This window comes from Crocuta crocuta, unplaced genomic scaffold (genome assembly GCF_008692635.1).
Source record: "Crocuta crocuta isolate KB4526 unplaced genomic scaffold, BGI_CrCroc_1.0 scaffold114, whole genome shotgun sequence".
Classification (NCBI taxonomy): Eukaryota; Metazoa; Chordata; class Mammalia; order Carnivora; family Hyaenidae; genus Crocuta; species Crocuta crocuta.
Window position 1 is genome coordinate 736345 of NW_027530000.1, and position 10578 is coordinate 746922.

A 10578-nucleotide genomic window follows, 5' to 3' on the forward strand; every position below is an offset into this window, starting at 1 on the left:
CTGGACGGAGGACGTAGGTCTCCCCGTAGGCACCGAACGCGCGCACCGGAGGACCCTTGGCTCGCGGCCGAGAGGAAGGGGGACGAGGGGCCCAGAGAAGGCCGGCCGGCCCCTCACGGGACCGCGTGCGGGGAAGGTGTGCGTCTCGAATAGGCGCGTGAGCCTCCAGCCACGTGTGCTTATTGAGCGCTTGAGGTGTGGCTCCTGTGACCAGGAAACGCTGTTTAGTAGGACTTGATGTTAGTGAACTTAGATTTAAAAATCAAAGCAGTGCAGATTTTTTTCATATTCACGCGTTGCAGTGATGGTATTGACACGTTGGACTAAATAAAGTGAACTTTTGAAATTTCACCTGTTCCTTTCTACTCTTTAAAGGTGGCTTCTTGGAAACTTACATTTGTTGCTGGTGTCCTGTTTCTGTTGAGCAGCCCTGGTCTGGAGGCTGGGAGTGGCCTCTGTCGGTGGTTTACCCAGTCCCAGCTCCTCTTGGGCGTTTATCTGAACGAGAGTGTTGACTGGTGGCCTAGTTGTATCAGGAACTTCATAGGTGTTTTTTTTGTTTTTTTAAAAGAAACTTTAAATAAACACCTTAGAATACTTTTACAGGAAAATTGGAAAGATAATAAGAGTTCTTGTATACTCCACACCTGATTTCCTCTTTTGGTAATATTTTACTCTAGTGTGGTCTGTCATGAGTATCTGTATGTTATTATTAGCTGACTTTTTTTTGGGGGGGGGGAGGTTCTTCACTTTTCAGCTATTGTCTGTTTTTTCCAGGATCCCATGTGACAATTAGTCATGTCTCCTCAGGCTTCTCTTGGCTNCGAGTATCTGTGTGTTGTTATTAGCTGACTTTTTTTTGGGGCGGGGGGGAGGTTCTTCACTTTTCAGCTATTGTCTGTTTTTTCCAGGATCCCATGTGACAATTAGTCATGTCTCCTCAGGCTTCTCTTGGCTGTGACAATTTCTCAGACTTCCCTTGTTCTGATGACCTTGACAATTTTGAGGAGTGGTTATTGGGGATTTTATAGAACGCCCCTCAAATGGGATTTGTGTGTTTTTCTCATGATTGGGCCAGGGTCATATTCTTTTTTTGTTTGTTTTATTTATTTCTGAGAGAGAGAGAGAGACAGCGTGGGTCAGGGGAGGGTCAGAGAGGGAGGGAGACACAGAATCTGAAACAGGCTCCAGGCTCTGAGCTGTCAGCACAGAGCCCAATGCGGGGCTTGAACCCACGAACCGTGAGGTCATGACCTGAGCCAAAGTTGGACGCCCAACGACTGAGCCACCCAGGTGCCCCATATTCTTTTTTTTTTTTTTTTAAGCATCAGTACAATCTTCTGAATTTCTTAGGCCTTTTTAAGGAGACAAGGAGGACTCTGAATCTGAAGCAGCACTGGACTCACTTTATTGGTTGAGGCTGACACAGTGTATTTGTTCACCAAGTCTAGATTTATGAAGGAGGATGCTGTCCGTGCTGGAGAGTTCCAGAACCTCATCCAGTCTGTTGGAGAACCTCATCCAGTCCGGGCTTTCTAGATCTGTGCCTGTGGTGCCCAGGGGTCTTCTCTGGCTCAGTCCTAGGCTCCCGTGTGGCATCTCAGCCTCTCTGTAGTAGGGCACCCCAGGTTTGCCCTGCAGAACCCTTGAATCGCCACCACTCCCCCCAGAACTTACCCTTCAACCACTTTCTCAGCTGAGTACATTCTTTTCCTAGCTCTGCCTGTAACCCAGACCTGAAATTTTACTAATTTCAATTCTGGGAGCCACCAGACATGCCCGTCTTCGTGACGTGTGGTCATTTCTCAGCATCTTTACTGCTGCTGTCCCCCACTGTCCCATCAGCTCTTCCTCACCTTTCCAAAAGTGCCACCCAATAGACTTCATGATGCTGGGAACGTCTTCCTCCTCACCTCCCACCGATTGCCACCATCCCATGTGCTGCTGCGCATTTCAAGTGTGCCTCGTGTGACTGGGGAAATGGGAGTTTTTTTTATTTAACGTTCATTGTTTGATTGTAAGTAGCCACACGGCCGGTGGCTGTCATTCCTCTGCATCAGCAGGTCCATACTGGCCTTGTGGGGACTCCCCCAGCCCTCCCTCCATTGCCCCTTCCTGTTACCTGGTTTCGTTTTCTCTACGTCGCTGACCACCTGGCTGTTGTTACCAGTGTCCTCACTAGAACGCAGGCAGCACGAGGGCTTTGCTTGTCTGCTTTGTTCACTCATCACCCCGAACAGGCCTGGCACTCGGCTCTGTGCAGTAAATGAGATGTGCTCCGGGGGACTGGGCTCTCGGGCCAGTGGCGGAGGGCAGAGGACATTGGTTTGTCCCTGTGCTTTCCTAAGACACAAAGACTGTCTTGCCAGAAATCTCCAGGCTGACTTGTGGACAGGGGGGCACAAAGACCACACCTCTCCCGTTTCAACATTAGGCGAGAACCGCTGTCCCTGGTGAACCTGCGGAAGAGGAACCTGGAGTCTGGGGAAGAAGAACTGGCCTCCAGGCTGGACCACTACAAAGCCAAGGCCACGCGACACATCTTCCTCATCAGGCACTCCCAGTACCACGTGGATGCCTCCCAGGAAAAGGAGCGCACGCTGACGCCCCTGGGTATGTGCTGGGGGCGCCGGGCCCCTTTGTCCCTGGGTCGAAGGCTTGGCCGAGATTCAAGCATGGTCATTAACCGTGATCGTGAGCCTGACTGACCCAAGACAGGCGTTAAAAATATCCTCCGCTTTAAAAACTAGATGGTGGGTCTTGCAAGCGTTCAGATGCGAAGCACAGCAGAGGTGTCTGCACCTCCGATGCCCTGCCCGCTGCGCACCTCGTGTGCACGGCAGCCTGTTGCTGCTGACCCTGTCTCTGCACCTGTGGGTCTGCTAGAGTCGGCTTCACAATAAACAGACGAGACCGGGTGACAGCCGCTCTCACCAGCCAGAGGCGCTGTGTGTTGCGGTTTCTGGCCGTCGTGAGAGGCGCCGTGCGGCACGCCCGTCTGCCGTGTGCTGCACGCAAGCGTCTCTGTAGAAGAAACTCCAGGAGAGGAAGTGCACAGTGGTCTGCACTGTAAATTTTTAGAGATTTCTTTGTCGGACAGGATGTTACCCATTTGCACCTGTATTAAAAAATTCAGATGGTGTAGAGGGTTCAGTAGCCTGTTCTCCAGCCTCCTGTGCTGGTCACTCTGAGGCCCTTGGTCTTCACGTGTTGACATCTGTGAGGACTGCACAGCTGGCGGGTCAGCGGCACGTTGCGACTCCATCTTTGGGCAAAATTGAATAAACGTGGCGCGAGGGACCCTGAATAACAAACAGGACCCTGCCCCCTTCGGTGACCCTCAGCCTGGGCACTGTTTTCAACGTTTCTTCTGTGTAGGGCTGAAGGTGACTGGATTATCCCCTTGAACTAACCTGCTGAGTGCCTGGCCCCCAGTTAGGCCCACACCCCAGGGGGCCTGCCCATCTTGTCCCCCAGTCCTAATGGTGCTTGGTAAGGACTGGGGTATCTGTAAACAGAAGAAGGGCTACGGCAACATGGAATTCTCTGGTGTTTCTCACCTTCAAGGTCGTGAACAGGCTGAACTAACTGGGCTCCGACTTGCAAGCTTGGGCTTGAAGTTTAATAAAATTGTCCATTCGTCCATGACCCGTGCCGTCGAAACCACTGATATCATCAGCAAACACCTGCCAGGTGAGTGCCTGGCAGCCCCAGGTCCCTCGGCAGCAGGACTGGAAATGGGAGGCCCCCGGGGAAGCCTCTCCTGAAGGGGTAACGCGGAGTCCCTGCTTCTCCCGCAGGGGTCTCCAAGGTCAGTACAGACCTGCTGCGGGAAGGTGCCCCCATCGAGCCCGACCCGCCCGTGTCCCACTGGAAGCCGGAGGCTGTGGTAAAACCCCCACTCCCCTGGGGAGCACCCCCGCCCCACCCCCTCACTTTCTCTACACCCCTCGACCTGCGGCCCGCGTGCTGCCTCCGTACTTAAGGTTCCCTGCTCTGCCCCCAGCAGTATTACGAAGACGGGGCCCGGATCGAGGCCGCCTTCCGGAACTACATCCACCGGGCGGACGCCAAGCAGCAGGAGGACAGCTATGAGATCTTCATCTGCCACGCCAACGTCATCCGCTACATCGTGTGCCGGTGAGGGACCAGTGCAGGCCGGGCCATCGGGCCAGTGGTGTTTCCTGGGTGAAACCCACTGGGCCACCCGCTTCGGGCTCTGTGGGTCCTGGACTCCTTGCACCAGACACTCTATTTGCCCCCATCTTGGGAGACCAACATTCTCTTTCCAATTTACACCGTTTGGATTTAGCGCCTGAGGGTGGGTCCTGCCACAGCGGATACCGTGGTGGTGGTTGCCTGGCGGTGCTTTCGTGTTTCCCTCGTTTTGCGTTTCTTCATGGAGATTCTTTTGTGAGAGCCCGCTCTTACCCCGCTCTGGTTTGTTTGTAGGATTACGGACTCACGGATCTTTAGTTGGCGCCGTGGGTCGCACCGCATCGGCGTATCGCTGATCTGGCCGCCCCAGCGTTGGTGGCTGGGCCTCACTTCCTGGCACTACAGCAGGTTCCAGAGCGCCCATGACTGACGCCTGCCCTGAGGCACAGCTGTGTGTCACAGGGTGCTGGTCAGGCTGGCTGGGTGCTTACGTGTTTGGCCAAAGCTCACTTAGTGCAAAATGTGACACAGCTGTAAGCCCAGCCACCCCCCCGGATCCACTAGAAAATACGTGCCACACATTTTAGCAGCTGAGGGACTTCCCCTTCTCATAAGATGACAAGTGTGGCAGCAGCAGGACAGGACACAGCCCGGCCAGCTGGCCTGTGGTGCCGTCTAAACCTACGCCCGGGGTCTCTGCTGACCCCGCTTGACCCTCAGGCCTGTCACCGGGGCCACCGGGGTGGGAGTGTGTATGGCCTCTGGTGAGAAGCTCAGGCATCCGGGGCAGATGGAGGGTGGCTTGAGACAGGGCTCCGCACCCTCCAGCCGAAGTGCCCTTCAGCAGGCGTAGTCTGGGGGCCCCTGTGCACAGCACTTTCCCCTGCGCCCTCCTGTCTGCTGCTCTGGGCGCGCGTCCATCAGCCGCGTGCGAACGCCATGTTACAACACGGCCTGGGACAGGCTGACCTACGCGGCCACCAGGAAGTGACCCCAGTGCTGAAAACACAGAAGTAATCGGGGACTTGGCGTAAAAGTGGTCTGTGCGACACAGGGCTGGAGGGAGCCGGAGCATCCCTGTCAGAGGACGTGAGGGCCCTGCGGGGCCTGAGGGCGTGTGGACAAGACTCAAAAGCAGCACCAAAGTAGCTCTCCCCGAGGCTGTTGGCCGCAGGGCGAGGTGAACCGTGGTGATGCTGCTCATCCACTGGGATATTCTGGACACGAAGGCGATCTGACGATTCAAAGGGAAGCCGTTATGACCCTGGGCTTTTCGGCAGCTGTTGAGCCAGAAAGCGTTTCTCAGAACGAGAAGACCCCGCTCCGAGGGTTGGGATTACTCCACCGTGTTCCTGGTGGAGAGCGGGTCAGGAGTGGGTCCTTTGCGCCGTTATGGTGGCCCTGCCCCCTCCTGGTTACACTGGCAGGAGGTCAGCCACACTCCCCTGTAGAAATGGTGTGTTTCTGACTCCCATGCACCTCCTGAACTGGGTCGGCCCCCTGAGCTCAACGGGTAGGCATCTGCTCAGTGCCTCCCTCCTCTGAGGAACTCCTTGCTTAGAAACGGGAGGGACAGACCTACGTGTGTGGGTCTCAGCTCTGGAAAGGTCTGAGGGTTGACCAAGCCCCCCGTTCCAGCACATTCTTTCTCTTCCAGGGCACTGCAGTTCCCTCCAGAAGGCTGGCTCCGCCTCTCTCTCAACAACGGCAGCATCACCCACCTGGTGGTCCGGCCTGATGGCCGAGTGGCGCTCAGGGCCCTTGGGGACACGGGGTTCATGCCCCCAGACAAGATCTCCCGCTCCTGAGGCACTGCCGAGAGGACCTGCGCCCTCAGTCCCCAGCCCCGTTCCCACGGGTGCCGCCACGGCCACGGCTCCTTCCCCATCTTCCCTCCACAGGCTGTGCTGCGGGGACACCGTGTTTCTCCGGGAGGAGGGTGAGAAAGTACGAATCTCTTCAGTGTCTAAAACGAGGCATTTCGGTCTGTACTTCTGGCCCAGATGGAAAAGGGAATCGTCCCGAGCAGATCAGCCTGATTTCTCTCGGGGCGCTCTGCCCTGTCTGCCGGGACGGGGCCTCACGGACGCCGTCTGCAGGAGCCGCGGCCGATCCGCACAGGCACCTCTGGTCGTGACCACTGTTGGCAACATGAGCCCCTCCGGGCTCGTCCGCGAAGCTCATCACGCACGAGGGGCTCCGCGGAGGAGGGGCCGCCAGTGCTTCGTTCGGACCTTGTACATTCTTCTCGTTTCTTGAAACCCTCTTCGTCACTTAAATATCTGTAATTAAAGATTCTCTTCATCTGGGTTCTTGCTTTGATAACCACTCAGTCTGGAGTCCCGCATCTGTGTCGCCACTGGATCTGAACTCGCCAGGCCTTTCCTGGCACCTCGGAGCAGTGTGGCGGGTGAGTGAGGGGACCCGACAGCGACAGCCGGGGTCCTGTTTCAGTAAGACGCTAGACACTTCAGTCTGCCTCTGGCTGTTAACTTTTACGCTTACGGATTAAACTGTTTAGACGTGATGTGTCCATTCCAAGTATTCTGTTAACTTAGGAGAAACTCCAATTCCTGTGAAGTGATTATGAACATTTTCTGCAGTCAGTGCAACTAATTGAGACCTCTGATCCATTTCTCTGTAACTTTGGAAATAACTGCAAAATAAAATTTTATTTTACGGTTTTTTTAAGGTACTAATTGTGAACGTTTTAAAGAAAACAGGAACCCGGACGTGCCGGAATGCTGCAGCAGCGGGGGTGGGCTCTTTTTCACAGAGTGTTCCCGGGGTTGACGGCCTCGCTGGACGTGTACCCACCAGGGGCCAAGGCCCAGCCCCAAGATGCACCAGCCCCATGGCACTTTCTAGAAAGTTGTGACAAGCCAGGGGCTGTGCCAGCTTCTCAAAGTGACCGGCAACACGTCCCACCTCCGGTGTGAATGACGCACGGGAACCCAAGTCCGAGCCCTGGACCCTCGGAACCTGGGGCCTGAAGGCGGAGGCAGCAGGCCCCTCTCCCCCTTCCCTCAGGGAGGTTGGTGCAGCTGCCTCTCTCGTCTTCAGACCTGCCTTTCACTTGACCTTGAGATGCAGGGCAGCGTTTTGGAAACCAGAAACGAGCCCACGTTGCGGGGAGGCGGGTGGGGAGCAGGCGGTGGGTGCTGACGTGGGGTCCCAGGGCTCACTAGGGTCGTGGTGGGAACTGTCCTCTGCGAGGACAGGGGACTCCACTTCTGGGATGTCAGCAGCACTGTCCCAAGTTCAGCCAAAATGAGAGCTGTATCAGGAACCCGCCCAACACGAGGGAACCAGAGCCCACGTCTGGGAGCAAACAGCAGTTGGTTCCCATGCTGGTGTGGTTTCTTCCCGAATACTTTCTTCTGAGACCATCAAGGAAGGAATGGAAGCGTGTCTGTAAGCTGGAGAGTACAGGCAGGTTTTGTGCGCGTGCGCAACCGCAACATGCCGGTGTAAGAAAAGTGTAGGCCCGGTGAGCACACCCAGCTGAGGACGAAGGGGCAGTGGGCGATGGCCTCCGGAACCCACCCTGTCACGGCGGTAACCCCACAGCCCACTGCTTCCTCGGAAAGCTGTGAATGTTTCTGGGAGTAACCCCAAATTATCCAAGAGGATCTGTCCGTGCTCCTTGCTGTCGGGGAAGGTCTTTAAACAGACATGCCTGCCAGCTGACCTGAGAGCTGGCCCAGGGCACCCGGAGGCTCCTCACCCTCTCCCCTCCTTAGATGTGGACTCCGCTCACCTTCCCTGCTCACAGAGCCTGGAGAAGGTGACGTGGGGCTGAGAACGCCTGCACGGTAAGCGTGACAAACGCCGAGGCTTCCAAATAGACTTCGGGTGGGTGCAGGGATCCGTCCACCTCCCCGCCCCAGACAGGCCTCATACAGAAGTTCTGCTTATCAAACCTGGACTGGCCGCCTCTTGGTTTCTCTCTGCCCTCCGTACAGGGGCCAGTTATACATTTCTCCTGGGAAACTCCCAAGAGGGTTGCAAACCGACACTTGACATGTGTGGTGGGCACTCGTTCTAGAACAGCCTGGCTCCGGCTTCCCCCAGGCAACGACGGGGGGGGGGGGTTCCTGTGTCCCTCGGGTCAGCCATCACCTCTTCTGAAGAAATTACACTCCACTTGTTAACATCACAAGACAGGTTTCTCATTTCCAAGGGCGATTACGAAGTCTATGCCAGCTGAACTCAAAAGTTGGTTTTTCACAACCATGTTAGTAACAAAAGGGGCCAAAAAACAGCACCCTCGCCACCATCAGATGAACGCAGCGTTTCAGTGCGACGCGACTTAAGGTTTCACTAAAAGCGGTACTTTGCCCAGACACCAGTGAGAGCAGTCTTTCTGGAAGCTTAGAATTATTACCACGTGGTTTTAATAGTTTCATTAAGTAATTTAAAAAACAATGCAAAGTCCCCGTAAGACACGTGATAATGCACTCATTGGGACCAGGGAGAAATAGTCAAAGAAAACCTAAAACTTCAGAAAACAAGAACCACAGTCTGCAAAAGTAGGACAGAAACACTTTTAATTTCCATCTGGATATTTACAACCACATACAGGACAGTATGGTCAGATGCTATAGAAAACAGACGGCCACTGTGAATATGCTATCTGTAGTCTAATTTCTTCTGAGAACAAAGATGCCTTTTTTTAAATGCCACTGGCTTTTAGAATACAATGTATTTTTCTGTGTTTTACCTAGATTGTCACACTAGTGAAGACGCTCTATGTAACAATCTTTAAAATTTTTAAATCTAAGTCTTGATTCCAATATTCCTGACCTGTCTCTTATTAACATATGAAAGAAATAAACTTTTTTTTTAAACCCAAGTTCCAAATCAGAGTTTTCATGAGGAAAAAAAACCAACCTCATGCCTACTTAGTATCACTGTATGTTCTCAAAAAGCAAGTTTCAGGAAAATAAAAAACAATTTACAAAAGGCACTGAATTCAGGAAAAATTGGTAGCGCTCTGCATCTTGGATGGAACACTGGACACGCTCACAGAGCACCAGCAGCGTGTGAGCAGTCACATACACCCGGGAGAGGTCACAGGTTGGGTGTCAATTGTGGCAGTGGTTCTGAAGTGGGCCCCATGCTCCAGGCAGACCCCCAGGAGGTCACGGCCAAGGGGAAGCGGACATAAATGCACTACGGTAACTGACCAGGATTCAGAGATACACCTCTAGTTTCTGTACTAAAACACAACAATTTTGCAAAGAAAATCCAAAGGAAGTGAATTTGAAAATACACATTTGAAAACCAGAGAAAAACTTAAAAATTATTTTATTTGCATCACCCTGGCAACTAAACAAAGTAACTGCAAGTGCAGGCTTCTTAGGGCTGCGGGTCTGTCCAGTGCTGGCGACGATTCCCAGGGCTCCTACCGACTAGAGGATTTACTCCCAGAGAAAAGCCAGTGTCCCTCTGGTCACCAGCTTAATTGTTTGTAATGACCCAAACTAGAAATGTTGCTGCAAGTCTAAGACACGGACTGACTCCCGGACACCCACCTGTAACAAGTGGCCTAACCTGCTGGGATCCAATGGCAAAACAAAGATTTTCTATCATGAACTAGAAAGTCCAAGACTCCTTCCCAGAAAAGGAAGATGGCACAAAATTCATCTGTTCTAAGAACAGACCTGGAGAGCAGCTATTCGAGGGGCGCCACCGCCCACCTGGCCACCCCAACTCCAGCACCAGCAACCAGCCGTACGCCTGGGATCGTGAGCTCAAGTCTGCGTCGGCACAACTGACAATTCTCAGAAAATCTGTATCCGAGTTCGCTTTCATCAAGTTCTCCCAAAACATCAGAGAATGAAATTTTATACAAAAAAATTTGCATTTTCTAAAATTCTTTTAACTCTCAAAATGAGAACTTATAAATTAATCAGAATATATTCTTCTTGGTAGAATTTTAGCAATAAACACGTTACCCTTCTTTCTTTACAAACACAGATCAAAGACACCGGCAGCTCGCAGCAGCCCCTACAAGGCCGTGAGCTGGGCCGGGCGCGCCATCCTGAGGAGGCGGCCCCCCCCTGCGGGGCTATAGCGCCCAGGGCTGCTCAGGCCCGGGGAGGGCGGGGCGGGGCCGGGCTTCCCGGGGCTCCTCCCTGGGCTGCAGCTGTGGGGACCCCCAAGATCCGGCTGCCGACACTCCAGCCTCCCTTTCAGCGAGGGGCTTGGCCAGCTGAGGAAACCAAGAAAGGTCTGTCAGCACAGAAGGCGACATGGGCCCCGCACCCCAGCCCCACGAGCCCTGTGGATTCACGGCACGTGTGCGCTTCCACACGAGTCCCGCGGGGCCCTGACCAGGAGCCCCGGCTGCTTCCATCCCCTACCCCGACCTTGTCGGCAGCACCCGGTCCCCTTTCCNAATAAATTAATCAGAAT

At 53.9% G+C, this 10578-nt stretch overlaps 1 protein-coding gene across 1 annotated transcript; it reads left to right on the plus strand.

Annotated features, from left to right (window-relative positions):
* Nucleotides 1–2384: 2384 nt before the first annotated feature.
* PGAM5 (PGAM family member 5, mitochondrial serine/threonine protein phosphatase) lies at nucleotides 2385–6844 on the plus strand (the record flags this gene model as incomplete). The annotated part of the gene is made up of 5 exons (XM_077763612.1): nucleotides 2385–2613; nucleotides 3568–3693; nucleotides 3801–3889; nucleotides 4007–4140; nucleotides 5816–6844. Coding segments are annotated over 5 exons (729 nt in total), but the record flags the coding sequence as incomplete, so codon positions are not given.
* Nucleotides 6845–10578: the final 3734 nt, after the last annotated feature.